Here is a 21,221-nt window from a genome sequence, read left to right on the forward strand (position 1 = left end):
ACCTGTGGGAGGACCTCGAGAAAGACCCTTTTATCGAACACGCCGTGAGCTCTATCAGCTGCGGGCTGTACCACAAATATGGTATGTTGTTGGCTCCAGTGACGGCGGCGATTATCACAGCAAAACATTGTCAATTTGAGAGAAAGAATAATAATAATAGTATAGATGGATACTGCACAGGAACCAGTGAGTCCCGAGGTGACGGTGGAGACCCCAGTGGTGGTACCCCCCACACCCCAAACAGTGAGTTCACAGGAACCAGTGACGGTGGAGACCCCTTCAGTGGGGGTACCCCCAACAGTAACCAGACAGAAGAATCCTAAGAGAGTAGCTGCCGGTAAAAAACGGTGGTGTAACCAACATAAAGTGACCAACCCCCGACTGTTGTTGGCTGTAGGTGTAACTGCTGCCTTGGCTATCTCGTGGTTATACGTGGGGGTACCCTCCCACAGTGAGCCACCACCCCCCCACGCCGCCGGCAGGCCCCACTATTGACCCGCATATCATGTTATAATTTTAATATTTTATATCATATACATAATGTCTGAGGGGAAAACGTTCGTCAACGACGCATACCACGCCACAGTGGTCGCCAGTCTAGCCGTAGGGTACGCTCGGTTGACTAAAATGGTGCTTAAACAACCAACTATCAAGCTAGATTTCAACCTGCAGGATATGGGTATGCTCATAATGAACCTTGGTATGGCGATGGCCACAAAAGACATCCTAGTAAAACAAGGAATAATACCTGATAATATAATGAAATAAATATAGGGATGGCCACGATAGCTGTGATGGTCGGTGGGGCGTTAGTGAATGCCCTGGCATTTTCCGGGAGTAATTTCCTCTTCTCGAAACTACGAGATGGGGCTGAAATACAGGAAGAAAGGAAGCGACACGATCTCGCTATTGAGAACTTACAAAAGGCACAGGCCGAGTACGCTAAAAAACGCCTCCAGAGGATCGACTTTATTAACGAACAACTCAAGCGTGAAAACCATGCCGTTCAAACATTCTACGATGTCGATGAAGCAATGAAAGAATACTATCTAATAACTGGTAAACAATTGGAACCGCTCAATAAACCCACACTCGCTCAGTACTACACACCATCCAAGGGACAAATGAATCGTGAACTGGGCTTCATAGTGTTGGGTATAGCAGCTACTGCGTTGGTTGCGAAGCAATTAAACTAAAACACCTATATAAGTAAACATGAGACCCGCTCCATACCGATGCGAATACATACTTATGGGGAAGACCGAGGCCTGTGGTAGGAAATGCAGGAATCAGGGGTTCTGTTGTTTCCATATGGGAAGTCCTAACTACACGTGTTCTGTGTGTGGTATCGGGGTTAAAGGACACTACTGTCTATGTAAAGCTCACGGAGCGAACGTAGTCAGACATCAACTCATCTACGAGAATAAAAAAGGCTATATAAAAGAACGTAGGCGACTGCTCAAGATAGCCACTTAAGAGTTACCTCCCCTTACTGTGAACCAATTAGACATTAGTTCTCTTAGGTGTAAACACGATGTCTACTGTAAGCGAGCTCAAGCGGGTCGCAAAACAGAGAGGTGTCATCGGGTATTCTCGAATGCGGAAGTCAGCATTGTTGAGATTACTAGGTTTAGAAGCCCCTCCTACAGTAAAACAATTAAAAGCTCAAGCAAAACAGCTTGGGCACACGGGTTATTCAAACCTGGGGAGAGCCGGGTTAACCGCATTGTTATCACATGCCCCCGTAGCACGTCCCACTGTAAAACAACTGAAAGCCGAGGCACACGATTTGGGTTTAGGCGGGTATTCCCGTATGAGAAAACCACAGCTTTTAGAATTATTACGGCAGAATAGAGCTATTGACCTACAGTTCGTGAGCACTGAGCGCGCTGTAGGTAACTATTTGAGAGGTTGGCGCATGCATGTTGATAGAAACATAGACATTATAGATATCAAGCCTCTGATAGCTGATAAGGTCAACCAGGAACTAAATAATCTAGGAAGTATCAAGTTTCAGATCACAGTGAAAATGTCGCTTGATAAGCAGGTTGGGGGCCCCACAGGGGCCACTGAGTATGTTCAGCCTTACTTCCGAGGTCAACAAGAGGTCGTCACACATGCAGAGACCATTGACGCATCAATCGATACCAGTTTTCAGCAGATACGAGAATACCTAGAACGCTATACACACTTGGGGTCCGGGTGGGCTGTAGATAAAATCGATAATGTCTATCTAGACATAGCTAACTACGTGCCGTTCAGAGGCGGGTCATACCTAGCCTTGCCTCCCTACTATAGAAACAAACATGCCATAGTAAACGTTAAGAATAGAGGAAACGATTGCCTGAGGTTAGCTATCAGGTCAGCCTTATTTCCAGCTGGCACTCATTCAGATAGGCTTTCTAGCTATCCCCAAGACGATGGGCTCAACTGGGATGGTATAGATGAACCCACCCCCATATCCCAGATCACTAAAGTAGAAAAACAGAATAATCTGGCTATAAATGTCTTTGGGCACGAAGGTAACACAACAATAGTACACAGGGTCAGCCCGGTGAAGGATCGCCAAGTTATCAATATATTCATGATCCAGCGAGGTGAAAAGTATCACTACACGTGGATAAAACATCTCAGCCGGTTGTTGCACGACCAGTCGAAACACGTTGGGGAAAAACACTTTTGTGTACGATGCCTACACGGTTTCAGTCGAGCTGATTTATTAGAATCCCACCGGGATGATTGCCAAGGTGTGGGGCAGACGGCCATACGAGTCGACATGCCTAAGGAAGGTGAAAATATCCTAAAATTCAGTAACCACAAGAACCAAATGTCTGTACCTTATATTATATACGCCGACTTCGAAGCCTTAGTTGTGGGTGGGGATTCCCCCACACCCCCTAGTGGAGGTAGCTTCACCCACAAGACACAAGAGCATAAAGCCTGTTCGTTTGGATACATTGTCGTCCGTTGTGACGGGGAAACGAAAGCTCCGGTAGTGTATAGGGGCCCTGACGCGGCTGAAAGGTTTCTAAAGTGTTTGCAGGAGGAAGAAAAAATTATTAGGAATGCATTGTATAGAATCGCTCCCATGCGTATGACCCGAGCCGACAGGCTAGCTCACGCTAGTAGCACTAACTGTCACGTGTGCGACTCACCACTTAACGGTGATTCGGTGAGAGATCACTGTCACATAACTGGTAAGTATAGAGGCGCCGCTCACAACGCGTGCAACCTCAAGCTTAAAATCAACCCTAAGACAATAAACATCCCCGTTGTCTTTCACAACTTGAGAGGGTACGACTCACACTTGATCATGCAGGCCATCGCGAAAATCGATGGTAATATAACGTGCATCCCCAACAACATGGAGAGATACATCTCCTTCAGCTTAAACGGACTTAGGTTCATTGACTCGTTTCAGTTCCTCCTGTCGTCACTCGACAGTCTGGTCAAGGCCAACAATACCTTCCCTATCACCGATCGATACACAGACGCCGAGACTAGACCCCTGCTTATGAGGAAGGGTGTGTACCCCTATGAGTACATGGATAGTTGGGCCAAGTTCACCGAGACCAGACTACCCCCTATTGACTGCTTCTATAGCAAGCTGAATGAGGCGTCCGTCTCACGAGATGATTACTCGCACGCGACTAACGTATGGAATAAACTGGGTTGTAAGAACCTGGGTGATTATCACGACCTGTACTTGAGGACAGATGTACTGCTGTTAGCCGACGTGTTTGAAACGTTCAGGCGGACCTGTTTAAAGCAGTATAAACTCGACCCCGCATGGTATTACACCAGCCCAGGTCTGTCGTGGGACGCCTTGCTTAAAAAGACCGGAGTTAATTTGGAATTGCTCACAGATTACGACATGCACCTATTCATTGAGAAAGGCTTGCGAGGTGGGATTTCCATGGCATCCAAACGATACGCGAAAGCAAATAATCAATACGTGAAAGGTTACGATCCTAACAAACCAACCAATCACATTCTATACCTCGACGCAAATAACCTGTACGGCTGGGCCATGAGCCAGTATCTACCTACAGGGGGATTCGAATGGGTACCCCACGTTGATGTTATAGAGGTTGCACCAGATTCGAACAAAGGGTATATCCTCGAAGTTGACTTAGAGTATCCCAAGGAATTACACACATCGCACAACAGCTATCCCCTTGCACCCGAACGTATGAGGGTTAATACAGACTGGATGTCTGAGTACCAACATAACTTGTCAGGTGGGCGTGTGACAGACGTTGAAAAACTCGTGCCTAACTTAATGAATAAGACCAAGTACATCGTTCACTATCGCAACCTACAGCTGTACCTGTCGTTGGGTATGAGGCTGACCAAAATACACAGGGTGCTCATGTTCGACCAGAGCCCATGGATGGAGCCCTACATCAGAATGAACACAGACCTACGAAAAAAAGCCACCAGTGATTTTGAGAAAAATCTCTACAAGCTCATGAACAACTCGGTGTTTGGTAAGACTATGGAGAACCTGAGGAAACGCGTGACCGTTAAGCTGGTTAGATCTAGTGAGGAAGACAAGCTCAGGAAATTGATAGCCAGTCCGGCATTCAACCGTAATAAAATATTTACAGACAACCTGGTTGCCATACACATGAAGAAAAGCCACATAAAATTCAACCGGCCTGTTTACGTGGGGATGAGCATCCTCGATTTATCCAAACACCTGATGTACGACTTTTACTACAACGAGCTCAAGAAACAGTACGGCGACAGGTGTGAAGTACTGTACACTGACACGGATTCCCTGCTGATGGAGATTCGAACCGAGGACGTGTACGAGGACATGAAAAAACACCTCGATTTATACGACACCAGCGACTACCCTAAGACCCATACCCTACACAGTACAGTAAATAAAAAGGTCCTAGGTAAGATGAAGGACGAGTGTGCTGGCACGCCCATAGCCGAGTACATAGGTTTGAGACCTAAGATGTACTCCATACTGAAAGCCGACAATAGTGAGATCCGGAAGGCTAAGGGGGTTAAGAAGTATGTGGTGAAACAACACATCAAACACGCCAGATTCAAGGAAGCCCTGTTCAAGACCCGTACCTTTAGACATAAAATGAACACACTTAGAAGTGATGGACATAAGATATACGGACTGACTATAAACAAGACGTCCCTATCGCCTATGGACACGAAACGTTGGGTAGCTATTGATGGAATAAACACATACGCGTATGGACATGAAAAAATTTGAGGCTATTTACTACAGCCCGCGTGGGTACTGGAAAGGAGCTAGCGCAGTAGATAAGCTAGCTAAACTAGCGCGAGTACCCCCGGAGGAAGCCAAAGCGTGGCTTGAAAAACAAGCCCTGTGGCAGATCTATTTGCCGGCACCACGCTACGTGCCTAGAAGGAGGTTCGGTATTAACATACCTAATAGCGTTCACCAGGCAGACCTACTGTTCCTACCCCACGACAAGAGGTACAAGTATGCCTTAACCGTAGTGGACGTAGCCAGTCGTTACAAGGAAGCCGAACCCTTGACCACGAAAGATTCGGCCCAGGTAGCCAGAGGATTCGAACGCATATACAAACGCAGCCCACTGACGTGGCCAACAGAGCTGCAAGTTGACCCCGGACGGGAGTTCATGGGTGCCGTGTCACAACTGCTAACCAAACACGATACAAAGGTCAGGCGTGGCACGGCCGGAGCCCATCGCAGCCAAGCTATAGTTGAGAGATTTAATAGGACTTTGGCTGAGCGCTTGTTCGGTTATCAGTATGCTAGGGAGATGACCACCCCTGGAAAACGATCGACTGAATGGGTCACGAGGTTACCCAAGGTGGTGTCGGCAATCAACCATGAAGTCACCCGTCTCACCGGTAAGAAACCGGCAGACGCTATCAAATTAAAATCAATAGTTGCAGAGTCGGCCGCTCCATTGCGTGGGAAGGAGAAACAGATACCAGATAGGGCCCTAGTGAGGTATCTATACCAGCCGGGGGAACACGAGGGCGATAGCCGTAAGCGAGCCACCGATCCTATATGGTCAGTCAAAACTTACAACATAGATAAAGTGGATATGAAAGCCGACGAACCTAACTTATACTACTTGAGGGATGGGCCGGGTAGGGGTTTTGTAAGAGAAGAATTATTGATCGTACCGTACGGCACAGTGTTACCTCCTACCAAGGCACAGTAATTACCGCCAACTTTTTTATAGTAGGGGTAATAGTAGCAAGAGCTAAGGGGCCCAACCAAAGCCTTATTTACTAAATAAGGCTTTGTAGAGACATTTCTTGAAAGTGGTCCAGAACTATCATTCCCTATACTACTCAGTACCATGACATGTTAGATACATCCACCCCTAATAGGTACATACAGAGACTAATGTGAAACATCAAATACATCCACCCCTACTAGGTATATGTAGACAGTACCATGACATGTTAGATACATCCACCCCTAATAGGTACATACAGAGACTAATGTGAAACATCCACCCCTAATAGGTACATACAGGCATTGATGGGACACATCAGTTGACTGTAAATTTAGTGGGTTTAGTATGTGGCCTTAGGTATCAACAACAGTAGCTGTCATTCATGATTTGTGATCCTGTTTATTACGATCCTGAAAGAACAAGATATGTGATCAAAATTTAGTAATGAACATGAGGACAGACAAGTTGTGGTATCACATACTGAGTTATGGAAGCGATCATTGTTCAGTTTGAAGTGACATATGAGGATATGGTGGAGATTATTTGACATGTACACTTGTCAGTATCATGTACATTACAGTTCAGGAATGGATCTGTTGACAGACTGACATACGTGTATCATATGATGTGTGCCATGTGTTAATGAAGCAAATAAATTTATGATTGGTATTGTGTATTTTTCCTAAAACCTAACTGTGTTTGTGTACTTCTACTGTTATTGTTCACTGTGGGTTGTGGTGTTATCATTCCTTCTACAGCCCTCCTTCATCCTAAAACATCATATTCTACTGGTGGTGGGGTAGCCTAATGGTTGCAGCAATTGCTTGTCATGCCGAAGACCTGGGTTCGATTTCCCACATGGGTACAGTGTGTGAAGCCCATTTCTGCTGTTCCCCAGCATGAAATACTGGAATACTGCTAAAAGCAGCATAAACCTAAACTCACTCACTCACTCACTCACATGTTCACTCACTCACTCACATGTTCACCCACATGAAATGTTGCAGTCATGTCTGCCATGGATCAATTTCAGAAAGATTTCTGCCCGTAATCCCTAGGGTTTTCTTATTATTCTATGCCTAAGAACAGATAGTTGTATCTAAAAAAAATTTTACTCTAACCTTAAACCTAACCCTAACCCTAAAACCTTGAATTAACCCTAAGAAATAGAATGTATTTTAAGAAGGGGTTTTGGCGGAACTCTTACCTCAGGGCCATCTTTGTGTGTTTTGTGAAACATGGTCGCCGCATTCACTCTCAGTGTAGTTACTCAAATCAAGTTGATGTTTTGAATCTGCCTAAACCTTCAAAGTTGAACTGTAACATAAAGAGTTAATAGAATATTTGCATTCTCATACCATCAACTTTGTAAAATTGGAAAATATTACAAGCTGCTTGCGATGTCCATGTCGATCAATGATGGATGTGTTGTGGTAGTATTTTGGGTGAAATGGTATATCGCAGTATCAGTAGAACCACAGCATTTTGCCTTCAGTTGGGTACACTGTAATGCAATCCAAACGGTTGTTTTCTTACCATAATCTCTATGTAGTCATAAAATGACAGTTTTGTTCATGCAAAATAACAAAATGATTACCTCTTGTTATCAGTATTTGGCATTGTGATCATATCTCAAATTCCAATCTAAAGCGACTGAACCAAAGGCCTCGTACCGCATGGTAAAAGCGTACTGTTTCACCTCTAGTAAGTGTAGGCTGCATCTGCTGTTCAAATGAGGATCATTTTAAAACTCCTAGAATATTGTCATGCACTTCCTAACTGAGTGCTGTGTGTTCTCTTATGTTGATTCATCAAGTCTTCAGTGACAAGGAAGCAGTTTCATTGTGATGTGTTGTAGGTAAGCGAGGCCGTCTCCTGTCCCAGCCAATCGGCACCGATGCCGACCTGAGTCAGTTCCTGAACTCTGACAACACAAGATACCTCAGCTGGCTTCACGACATCGGTACCAACAACTTTGATAAGGTCAGTAAAGGATCAGAGATCAGATGTCAGAACATCTTTGAAATATGTATGCATCCCAGGCGTCATAAACTGTCAAAGTCTATGTGACCAGGGCCTGGATTTAAGAAGCTCTCTTAGTGCTAAGATAGTTGCAAGTTAATGTTAATGTACTGCACTTCCTACTATCTTAATGCTAAGAGAGCATTGAAAATCGAGGCCTGGGGGTTTGAGCATTTGAATAATTTGATGTGTTTACTGATAAACCCAAAAAACACATCCTGGCACTGTTGACTTGTTTATTCTATTCTTGGCTGTCAGGCTCTTGAAATTTCCCCAAAAATCCTATCCTGTGGACTAGGGGTTCCTTTCACGAAGCAACCTTTGTTAATGTTAACCTTAACCATTCTTTAACATTGCACTTAGGTTACCTTAGTGGCTTATGATCACCTTAGTGCTTTGTGAAAGGAGGCCTAGTTCTTCTAGGGAATTACACCGCCTCTAGCAATATACAGCTACACCATGGCAGGGACACCAGACATGGGTTTCACACAGTGTACCCATGTGGAGGTCAAACATGGACCTTTGGCGTGACAAGTGAACAATTTAACAACTTGGCTCCTCTTACGCCCCCGTCTTAACAGTGATGTCTCATTTCTATACCATATATGCCAGCAGGACTTGCCATGTCAAACCCACTGGAGATTGTAAAGTAACAGTGGTTTAAGACTGAGAGTGTCGTATTTATCCTCAAAACTTCTTGATTACATCCAAAATAAACGTCAAAGGCACAGGTATCGAGTCAAGATCCTGTAAGTAAATGAGTGAGTGATTTGAGGAAGGAAGGAAAATGAGAGAAATTCTGTCTGTTTTACCACCATTTTTTGTCATTACAGGCACATGAAACATTGTTTAATTTGGCTCAAGGGGAAACAGCCTTCTTAGCAAAGAAAAAGGTAGTGTATCTTTATCCTCATGTTGCTATGGATGTATCAAGCTTAAGTAGATGACAGCAACTAGGGCCATAGCACTTCACGCAGATCTTGATTCCATTCTACATACAAGTAAAAACATCAGATTTTATTAAATTTTCAGTGTTATCTTTCATATCATGAAATCCGTTGTCAACTTAACGATGCCTACTAACAACAACTTTGCTAATTAGCCTGGCCTCACACAATCACGTTTCGCCTTATTTTAGCTCTCAAAACTACTCAAGAGTCAATGTTCTGTTTGTGTGGAAATAATTTCAATATTGAATCCAAATATGATTATGGTTAAGGTGTTAGATTTGATTTTCCATGAATTGAGCCCGAGCAGTCTCAGGTCTGTATAGCGTCTCAGGGTTTTACGTGACATAAATGTGTCTAGTAAGCACAAATGTAGAGGATGTGCACAGAAAAAAAATTCACTACGTCCAGGGGGATGCACAATATTATACCTTGCACACACAACACATCTATGACCTTGCTAAGTGTTTAGTTGTGACTTTCAGAGCTGTTATATGCATCATTTCATCCACAAGTCCACATGATCAATGATACCTTCCAGGCTCTGAAGAATGATCAAAACATACAGTTCTCTACACTGTTACTTGATAGGACCCTCACATTGCCTGCATGGACCCCTGAAACAATATGTATCATGCTCAAAGACATTGAAATATTGTACTTGTTGGTCACTAACTGGTGCTTGACATTGGTACAACAAGGACTGACTGCTCAGTCAGTGTAATATGGGGCCTTCTTGATTGACTGCAGCATGGTATCGAAATGATCTTATAGCACTATTCTGCTTAAGTCCAGGCTAGTACAAGCAGCCACACATACACTCATGTCATCATGAGAGCGAAGTACAACGTCCAACCCCATTTCACCTCACCTCAGTTAAAACAAATAATTGGGTGTCCCAGGGACCCCAGGGTTTGTAAGTCAGTGTAAAACTGTGAGTCTCATGGTTGGTGAACCATACAGGTTCATAGTGAGACAAATTGTCACAACACCAGAGATGCAACCTCTATGATCTTATCATAATTGCTACAAAATTTAATCTAAATCTAACCTAAATATGTAATCTGAAGAAAATTCATTGAAATTCAGATATATATAAAAGAACCCGATATTTTTGTATATTAAATACATTTCACCGAAAAGAGACAAGTGAAGAAATGTAATGCTGATAATTTGAAATCTGCTTTTGGAGGTTTGTGTACTTAGAGCCTCACTCTTGATTAGTGTCACATTTCTCAGAATCCATCATTATTTTAAGAATATAGTTGATTACTAATTTTATGGTCAGACTACTACTTTTGATCCTTGCAACTACTACTTGCAACATTTTGGGGTTGGCATCTCTGCAACACTAATGTAATGCACTGTTAGTGGCTCTGATGATAGATATGAGAATCCTTCCTGTCAATACTGCAAGGTCCATGAAATTGCTGCAATAAAGACACAAAAACTAAGATCACTGATATCAAGACTTTTGAATGTTTCAGTATGCCTTAAGCGAAATAGAGCATTCATTTGAAGTTTGCTATTCTGGTGGTAATGTAATAGGTTGCTATGTTTCAAGTTTTGTCAAGATGACCCGTCTATGCTTGTGAAGAACCAGTGAGACGGTGTTTGGCAACCCATGCTTGTTGTAAAGGCAAACTAATGGGATCAAGTTGTCAGACTTGCTGACTCCGTTGACGCCTGTCATCATATTCCAAAGCATAGATCGATGCTCATGCTGTGATCACTGTATCGTCTTGTCCATACTCAGACTGCCACCATATTATTGTCAAGTCACCCTGACACAAGTTCGATCAACATGAATCTTCGTCCACTCCATTTTCAATAGTAGTTCTCGCGATATGTAACTACAGTTTACAGTATCTGCAGCTTTGATCTTCTAGAAACACTGCTTTAGTTTGTTTTGAGTGGAAAATGCTTCATGTCAAGTTACCAAACTTAAGTTATAGTTCATATTCAGCAAACAATGACTTTTTAACCGTAGAAAAGTGATGTAACTTTAACAGTTTAAATAAAATGTAAACATTATTTATTTCACGTGTTGTAAATTGACAGCGCACCTGTCTTCGGCTTGTTTAAGTTTCAGGTCTAAATGTCACATGACCAGACATGTGATATCCTCTGCAAAATGTAAAACTTTGGAAACAAAGAAGGGTCATTTCTTATAAAGAAAAGTAAAGCTTTTTGAGAAGTTTTCGTCAGTTTTTTACTTGATGAGATTCAAGTTTGTGCCTCATGGCTTATCATTGACACTACATGTTATCACTGAACACATATACGGTTCTACACACCAGTTCGTGTTGTGTGTCAACATTCTGAGTTTTGGTGCCCGTCACGATGAGGCTGAAGAATAATCCTGCATAATACTTTCAAACAAGCTGAATATTTGTGACTTTTCATCATTTTTAAAAGAATTAAAACACAAAAAATAAAGTGTCATGGACATAAATAGCATAAAATTATCTGGAACTGCTCTAACTCTGAATCTGACACAAGAAGTTGTCCAGACAAGTCATCCTGTTTACGTGACAAGCCTGCTAATTATATGATTAAACTGTCTGGGTCAATTGTCTTGGCAGTGAGAGGGCGGTCATATCGCGATTGTGAAAAGCAGCAAACATACATGGATGTTGTAAATGTTTGACATAAATAAACAAGTTTAGAGGCAAGAGATTTGAAAATTAGATCATATGAATATTACTTTAAAAATTTGATTTTTAAGTGATGAGACTTCCATGACACGAGGATAATGGAACATTGCTGAGTGCAATGTTACAAGACAAACACAAGACTTCCATATAAAGGACACAATCCTGTTACTGCCCACTGATCCCTCAGTCAGGTTACTGTGGTTTGTTGCAGACACTGCTGAGTCTGAGCAAGCTGGCTGCGCTTGCAGCAGATGACCCAGAGTCTATGGAGGATACCGTGGAAGGTGAGACTGCATACCATGCTGGTCCATTATGTTCGGCAGTTGGGTAGCCTAATGGTATAAGCGTTTGCTTGTCATGCTGAAGACCTGGGTTTGATATCCATTTCTGGTGTTCCCCACCATGATATTGCTGGATTGTTGCTAAAAGCAATGTAATCCTAAACAGACATTACTCTGTTCACTAAGTTTCACAGTGTACGAGGGCTGCTCAGAAAGTTCAGGCCTACATAACTTCTATACGGGTGACACCAACTAGTCTTAGGAGTGTTGTTAGACAGTGTTCTCTATCTGTATTTCCAGTTATTTTACTCAAATAGATACTGGAGTATACGTACGAGTACAGCAGATTTGAGCTTACTGGCATAGTGTTTTCCACAGAGATGTTCCTTCAATTTTGGAAATAGGTGAAAGTTGCTTGAGTCCAGTTCAGGTGAATATGAAGGATGAGGAAGTTCTTTGAAGCCACATTGATGCAATGCAGACTTTGCCATTCAAGAGGTGTGAGACTAAGTATTGTCATGTAAAATCAGAACTCCAGCCCTCAGCATCACTTGCGTTGTACTCATATGTATATCCCAGTTTGCTTCAAGGACCTATTGCTTTTGAAATAGTTGATCTATTTGAGTAAAATAACTGGAAATGAAGATGAAGAACACCGTCCAAAAACACTCCTAACTTTAGTTATAAAAGATCTATTTGACACCACCCGCTTTAATGTCATACGTTTACTTCCCAAGAATTATGTTACACTTATAATGCCTTGGGCTGTCAAATGAACACACTGACCACATCACACCAAAAGAAATCTTTCCAGCTAACATTGCCTCCGTGTGTGGAAGAAGTAAAGGGGCAGTTTTTTAACTACACTGTCCACTGAGCATACAAGCTCCTTCCAAGTGCCTGAGTGAGAGAGTGAGTTTCGTTTTATACCACTTTAAGATTATGCTGCTTATGGCAATATTCCAGCATATCATGGTGGGGTACACCAGAAATGAGTTTCACACATTGAACCCATGGTGGGAATCAAAACAGGTCTGTAGTGTTATGAGCAAAAACTTTAACCACTAGGCTACCTATGGACTGTTTACTGTCACCACAGACATCATGTTTGTGAACATATTGGTTTGAAGGTATTAAATTAAACTCCATCCATGGCTGTAAGCCATTCACTTACATTTACTTGGGGTTTTTTTGTTTTGTTTTTGTTTCCCCCCAGCTGTGTGTTTAGCACAAAGCGGGGAATATAGTATTAGGCTCCATCCATCTATGCATATGAATTGGAATATATTAAGAACCGTGTATACTGTGTTTTATTTAGGTGTGGGATGGGTTGTGTGTACTAACCTGATGTCACAGTAAAGTGACTGATTGTGTTGCAGACATCAACGATGAGCTGACCCTGATCCTACACCAGGAACAGCTGCCAGAGGAGGTGCTGGAGGTGAGACACTTACTGTCCATGGTCTAGCTGTTTCAAAACTCTCTTAGCGTTAAGATAGTCGTAAGTTAATGTTAATGAATGGCACTTACGAGTATCTGGGACCTGTTCCACATAGCAATCATAGTGCTACCACAATCGTAAGTCTGTTGAAGTTAAGATCATCATTGGGTTACGATCAATCTGAAGAGCGATGCCCAGCCCTACTGCATCCTGTAATTGTTAACAATTATGTGAAATGTTCACAAGTGTAAAATGTTGTAACACTGTTCACAGGAGGACTTGAGAATAATAGCTTTACAAATATCCTGATACACAAATGCCAGTTAACTTTATCACTTAGCATGCTTGTCTGACAATGTGGCCCAACTATCTACCTGAAATGTCTGATTTGTCAAACCCTGTGAAAAGCATTGATAATAGAGGCGACACACTTATGATGGAAGGTCAGCTTGTTATTTCAATCCAAAATTCCTTGGTTCTGTGGAAGTGTATGAAAATTTGTCTCCCTAACTTTTGCAGACACTTGGCATGGATCCCACCAACATGGGTGTGATGACTCCCACAGAACTGATTGAGGTGAGGGTTACTGCTGTGAAGGAAAGATTCAGATTTTATGTCTGACCTGTGGAGATACATGACAGAACTGGTCCTCAGCAACCCATGCTTGTAAGAGGTGACAGGATTGGGTGGCTAGACTTGCTGACTTGGCTGACACATATTCCCAGTTTCATAAATCTATCTTCATGCTTTTGATCTCAAGATTGTCTGGTCCAGATTTGATTATTTCGAAACTGCCGCTTTGTAGTTTGAATATGGCTGGGTGCAGTGTTAAACACCAAGCAGTCAAGCAATCCATCCATCCATCCATCTATTCAGTTTTTGTTGACCTAATTACTCCTCATCAGTGAAGACAAATCATCTGTGTTCCAAGTCACAGGTATGCTTGTTGTCAGAGGCAACTAACAATATCTGGTGTTCAAGCTCACCTACATGGTTTATGTATGTCACCATTTCCAAATTGTGTAGATTGATGCTCATGCTGCCGGTCACTGGATTGGCTGGTCCACTGTCATACAGCTGGTTTATTGCAGGCGAACGGGTAACTTTTCCCTTGTATCTGACCACAGTATTTAGTTTATCTTCATTCTTCACACATGGCCTGATGTTTCAGCTTTATGTTGGGAGCAAGAACAAGATGGCTTCTGAGTATGACTTCAAGAAGGCTCTGGACCTCCTGCAGTATGTTGATAAAGTGAGTAGCATATGTTCAATGGCAACAATGTCAAGTGGGGGTGGGGTGGTTAAAGTATTTGCTTGTCACGCCGTAGACCTGGTACCACATGGGTACATCATGAGAGGCCCATTCCTTTGTCCCTGTGCCTTGATATTGCTAAAAGCTGCATAAAACTAAACTCACTCATTCATGTTCATCTCATTCAAAGAGGCAGATGCCAAGTCACCTCCATCAGTGTGCCATTGTGATTTGCTGTTGCTTTGCCCCAAGTAGCACCCTGTAGGTCATTTCCACGGAAGTGTCTGTTGTGTTTGCCGTTATCATGGCATCAAGAACCACCCTGTAGGTATCCCTAGTCGGTGTGCGCAGGGAATGTTTCATTGTTTATCCAGAAAGTTCCAGGCCATTGTGTCACCTCATTGATCTTTTAGAATCTACCATTGTCTTTCACAAAGTAGCATCGACATGATGATGTGTTTAGAATTGATCATCGGTAACCCATGAGGTGTCTAACGGGATGAGGTTGTCATTGTATAACAATGGAATATTGCTGAGTGCAGGGTTAAACAACAAACCAGGTAAGCCACAACCCAATTAAGGTATCTGGAATACTGTTGTCTGTTGCAGGCTGATGGAGGTGCTGACTTGGAAGCCCTCAAGCTACACATCTGGTGTCGTGCTATTTTAAGAGACAAGTAAGTGTGAATTGTACATCTTTTGCATTTTATGTAGACTCAATTAGGGAAAATTGTCCGGACTTCATTGTTTACAGACTGTTAAACAACCAACCAACCAGCCAATGAAGCAACCAAATCCTGCAGTAGATGCAAAAACTAAAGTTTAAACTTATCAACTTACACCAACGTTATGATCACAGTTTGGTGTCCTTATGATCTAATAATTGTGGCAAAATACTGAGTGTAAATTGGCCGAGTTGGCAGCTATGTGATGAAGTCAAGTAGTCTGAGCGTGACTCAGCGTACTGGTGTTTGTGTTTGGCAGCTGGACCAACCCAGCAGATGGTGACCCACTGGATATCATCAGGGAGACAGTGTTTTTCAAGACCATTGATCTTGCTTACACAGAAGGTAAGTCTGTGTATCACTGAATCCCCAGCAGTGATCATACAAGTAGTCTATACACACCAAGATTCTAGTTCCCTGTGCTAGTGCTAGTGACTCGGGTTCCATTTGCTAGTGCTAGTGACTTTGGTTCCCTGTGCCAGTGCTTGTGATCTTGTTTTCCTATTCTAGTGCTTATCACTGTTCCACAAAGAGATTATAGCGCTAAGATGATTGTAACTCCCATACTTTAACAGATATAGAGCTGTGCAGAGGTTCAACTCCATGGAGTCAGTAGATGTGACAGTGTAAGTGATATGTGCGTGTTGTAGGAGGAGGTCTGGATGATGTACTGCCCTCCCAGGAAGTTATCCTGTCAAGTGAAGAGCTTGGAGCCTGCAGACACAACTCTCAGTTCCAGTACCTCATCAGAGCAGGCTATGAACACATGAAAAACATCATGGCTTAAAGCCTGATCGACCTTCAATGTCAGGAAATGTGTCATGGTAGTCAACAATATCAGGCAACATGTATCACGGCAATCAACAATGTCAGGCAACATTTGTCATGATAATCAACAGCATCTGGCAACATGTGTCATAATCAACAATGTCAGGCAACATGTGTTCTGGTAATGGACAATACTGGGCAACATGTGTCACGGTAATCAACAATGTCAGGCAACATGTGTCACGGTAATCAACAATGTCAGGCAACATGTGTTCTGGTAATGGACAATACTGGGCAACATGTATCGCAGCAATCAACAATGTCAAGCAACATTTGTCATGATAATCAACAATATTGGGCAACATGTGTCACGGTAATCAACAATGTCAGGCAACATGTGTCACGGTAATCAACAATGTCAGGCAACATGTGTCATGATAATCAACAATATCGGGCAACATGTGTCTTGGGAATCAACAATGTCAGACAACGTGTCGTGGTAGTGAACATTGTGATATGGCATTTGTCATGATATTCCATGATGTAAGATGGCCTGTGTCATGGTAATATCAATGTTGTCCTATGTCATGTGTCATAATAAACAATATAAGGCAACATGAGTCGTCATCAAAACTGGCCTGTCTGTCAATGCTGACAATCTGTAAATGACACTTGATTGTGTCTCAACTATGGTTTGTTTTTTGGGACATTGTGATTATCCTATATCAATATATTGACATTGCCAGGAAATTTTGTTGTTTTTAATCAAGCATGTGTCTGGCCAGAATACACGAAGGTTATATGATGAGTGGACAGCAAGCTGTGGCAATTTTATTTCAAAACCGTTTGTTGTGGAGTACAGCTATGATGGTACCATGAGGCCACTGTGGAACACAAGGTCCTGTGTATGACCCAATCCTGTGTGAGACCTGCTCCCATGAGGACCTGTTCCCATGTAAGACCCGGTCATGTGTAAGACCTGATCCTTTGTAAGGCCTGTTCCCTTGTAAGACCTGATCCTATGTAATACATGGCCATGTGTAAGACCTGATCCTGTGTAAAACCTGATCCTGTGTAAAAAATGGTCCCATATAAGACCTGATCCTCTGTAAGACATGGCCATGTGTAAGACCTGATTCTATGTAAGACCTGATCCTGTGTAAAACCTGGTCGCATATAAGACCTGATCCTATGTAAGACATGGCCATGTGTAAGACCTGATTCTATGTAAGACCTGATCCTGTGTAAGACCTGATCCAGTGTAAGATCTCATAGGGCCCCTTTTCATAAATCTCTTGCAGGCCTAAGATCTTGTTACTTTTCATGCTGGATTCGTACCTCAAATGTTACAGGAGGCATGAATGCAATGAGAAAATGAACAAGATCTCAGGCTTATGAGTCTTTGTGAAACAGGCCCTGGTCCTGTATAAGACAACTGGAGCAGCAGCACAGTCATTGTATATCTCAGTGAAAAATCTGCTTCTGTTTTGTATATAGTGTATCATGTCTCAGAAATCAATATAATTTTCACACAAGAAAAATGGTGTTCCGTGTCTGTGTGTAGGTGTATTGTCTGCCCATAGTACCCCCTCAAGCAAACAGGTGAAGTCAAGGACCAAGAAAGGAAGATGTCTAGCCTCAAGATATAACTAGTTGACACCAAGTCTCTGTTAGTTGACATCAACATTTGATGGTTACCGAGGACTCCTTGCATAGAACAATTTAAGAGGACACTGACACATCGTATACCCTGCCACAAATCAGAATGTGTGTGTAGGTGCATGCGTGCATGCATGTTTCCAAAGATGTCATCTTAAGGATATTGAGAAGAATATTTAACTGATCAGATACATGTTATTGACTTTCTGAAATAAATACAACCAATGGTTAGTCTGAACATTTACGGCTAGCCCCCAATGATGCTTCTGGAAATTGAATGAAAATTATATTTTGATCCACTGACTTTTTCTAAGAAATTACAAGTCAAAATAAGTTGTTAACTTCAAATATTGGGGTCAGTTCGTTGATGGCAACCATTACAGGCTGTTGATGAGGCTTTTGAAGGCTTTTGAAACTTACCATTATATCAAATAGAGCAATGCATGTACACCATCGCGATTTAGTTCATACTGAAACTCAAGACGGCTTTAACATTACAACTAATGGGGTATTTTGATTACATATCTGGTTACAAGTTAGCTGATGTATATCTGAATATGAATGTGCCTGTACCATGCCATAAACATTGTGGGTACTGATATATTCACTCTGAATGCTTTATGGTATGGTTGTATACTGATTGGAAACGTAACTGTGCGTAACAGCATCTTTTGCTTACCAAATTAGGCTTACTGGTTCATTTGAGAGAAGTTGTTGATGTATATGTACATGAATGTGATCAGGTAGACTTTGTAGTGTTGCAGTAGAGTAATATGTCACTCTATAATCGAGCCTGGACCAGACAACCCAGTGATCAACAACATGAGCGTGGATCTAAGTAATTGGGTCAATAATTGTAAATATTAGGATTGATCTATGAGATTGAGATATGATGTCAACCAGGTCAGGGAGCCTAAGGACCCGATCCTGTTAGTCGCATTTTCACAGGTCGCTTTATCAATAGAATTGTGAAGCTGCTGATCGCCAGGTGATGATGTATGTTATTTGCAGACATGAATGACTTGTCACTATACCGCACCGTACTTCAATGGCAAGCAACACGATCAGGCGCAGGTAGAGTCAGGGGAAGTATAAACTTACATGCTGGTATTATTAAAATAATTCAATAGCAGAAAGTCCTGTTTTGGAATCGAGGTTGTTCGTATCATGTGTGTGTTTCGAAACCTACCACCATGACGATGACACGTCCATACATAACTCAGCCGTGCAATAACACTTAAGCACTCATTCGTCAGTATCAACACGGAGTGTTGTCAAACACACGATATCATGTTCAAATGAATTAACAGGAATAATCAATAAAGAAAAATGTATTATTTATGAAGCAGAAACACAGCTGAACGTAAGTGTATGTCGCATTGCGTAGCAAAAGGAATAATAAATGATGTTTACTTTCATTAACAATAAATTGATGCAATATGCACCTTGTGATATGCATTGCATGAATGGTTCGTAGATACGGATAAATCACCCGGTAAAACCTGGAAAGTTGTACAAATAGCAGCAGTGTCGGCGTCACCGCGGCCGTTTATTGTGAATATTGTCCTTTGACATTTGATCTTCCTGAAGTTACTTTTTCCGCTAAATATTGTCCTTTGGCTCATTAGTGCGGCGGAGTAGCCTGATGGTTAAAGTGTTCACTCGTAACGCTCAAGACCCGGGATGGGTCACAAATGGGTACAGAATACGAAGCCCATTTCTGGTGTCCCCAGCTGTGATTTTCCAGGAATATTGCAAAAAGCGACCTAAAAACATATCCACTCACATTGTCTCTAATAACTACTGTTTTAATGTCTGTTCTTCACTTCATATAATATACCATTCTGGGCCGTTTAGTAGTGATGTCTGTTTCATAATTTGAGATTCATTTTCCATTGACATCTATCGTTAGGTTCAAGATTCTGTTCGTAACCTCTGAATATCATCATGTACCTGTATTTCAGCTCCAGGATATTTGGCGGAATGGTTAACGCTTATTTTACGAGATGCTTAGAGGTTTAAGTCGAATATTTGTGTTATTCGATAGGTTACTTCAGCAACATTTCAGCAATACGCTGGCTGCTGTGTGTAGGATGCATTGATATGCATGTTTGAGATGCATTCATCCTCTGTAATTGTATATACTGTAATCACAACCATATGTAATGTCACACCATACTTCAACCTCTGTAATTGTATATACTGTAATCACAACCATATGTAATGTCATACCATACATCAACCTCTGTAATTGTATATACTCAAATATCATTGATGTATGGATTCTCCTTGATGTGTATCACTTGCTTAATTACAATATTAACGTGTACACAGAAACGTCTCATCTAACGCAATGAAGAAGTTGTCAATCCATAAAATGTGTTTCTTTTGATCCAACCAACCGCAAAAGTTACTTGGACCCGTGAACATCCGGGTTAGAACTGGTCTTCAGCATCCTATGCTTGTCGTAAGAGGCGACTAACGGGGTAGGGTGGTCAGGCTCGCTGACTTGGTTGACACATGCTATCGTATCCCAGCTGTGCAGATCGGTGATCATACTGTTGATCACTGGATTGTCTGTTCCAAACTCTATTGTTTATAGATCACCTATCAGCAGCTGGAAAACTGCTGAGGCGGTGTATCAACCAACCAATCCAAAGCCACTTAAATATTCTTCTTGGCTCACAGATGTCGGATAAGGCTAGATTTAAGCCTCTATTTCCCGCCCACACGATGTAAAACTGCCTCGCGAAAGGTGAGTCAGTGGCAATATATGCAGCCGATGGAAGATGGCCGATTTCTTGTTTGTGGTCACCGACTTTATTATTCATTTCAGAAATTAATAACCAACTCCAATAAATGGTGTGTAATCCGGCAGGCACTATAAAACCGGCATTAGCTAGACGCGCGTATGTACGCATATAAATCCTGAACACGATGATAAACCCATATCTACTTACCATGGAAACCCAGCAGACTGTCCGCTGCGACTAACCCGGAAACATGAGTCTGGAAATGCACACCAGCCTACATACTGAGTCACTTCTTACCATCTTTGTTACTCCTGGGACTATAGAGGACCGTTCATGATTCATGGCTAGCGGAGTGAAGCGTGTGCGTGTGCGTGTGCGTGTGCGTGTGCGTCCATGCGCATGGTGTGAGTGAAGATTTTTATGGAGAAGCATGTACAGTGTGAATGCCCTCCTCCCCCTAAAATTTATGTTCCATGTAAGTGACCTCCCCTGCGTGCCATGTAC

General features: G+C 42.2%; 1 protein-coding gene across 2 annotated transcripts in view; it reads left to right on the top strand.

Annotated features, from left to right (window-relative positions):
* LOC137293647 (nuclear pore complex protein Nup133-like) overlaps positions 1-17,846 on the top strand; it is a 55,682-nt gene extending 37,836 nt beyond the window's left edge. The window contains exons 26-35 of one of the 2 annotated variants that reach the window (XR_010957491.1): positions 8,071-8,195; positions 9,068-9,127; positions 12,050-12,122; positions 13,499-13,560; positions 14,080-14,136; positions 14,732-14,812; positions 15,422-15,489; positions 15,797-15,882; positions 16,188-16,442; positions 16,536-17,846. Coding sequence is in view for 1 of the 2 variants with exons in the window: in XM_067824317.1 (XP_067680418.1) it covers positions 8,071-8,195; positions 9,068-9,127; positions 12,050-12,122; positions 13,499-13,560; positions 14,080-14,136; positions 14,732-14,812; positions 15,422-15,489; positions 15,797-15,882; positions 16,188-16,324 (749 nt within the window). In the remaining variant the exon portion in view is untranslated. Of the gene's footprint in view, positions 1-8,070; positions 8,196-9,067; positions 9,128-12,049; positions 12,123-13,498; positions 13,561-14,079; positions 14,137-14,731; positions 14,813-15,421; positions 15,490-15,796; positions 15,883-16,187 lie in introns of both variants that reach the window. The other variant, XM_067824317.1, reaches the window with a different exon arrangement.
* The last annotated feature ends 3,375 nt before the right edge of the window (positions 17,847-21,221 follow it).

This window comes from Haliotis asinina, chromosome 8, assembly GCF_037392515.1.
Source record: "Haliotis asinina isolate JCU_RB_2024 chromosome 8, JCU_Hal_asi_v2, whole genome shotgun sequence".
NCBI lineage: Eukaryota > Metazoa > Mollusca > Gastropoda > Lepetellida > Haliotidae > Haliotis > Haliotis asinina.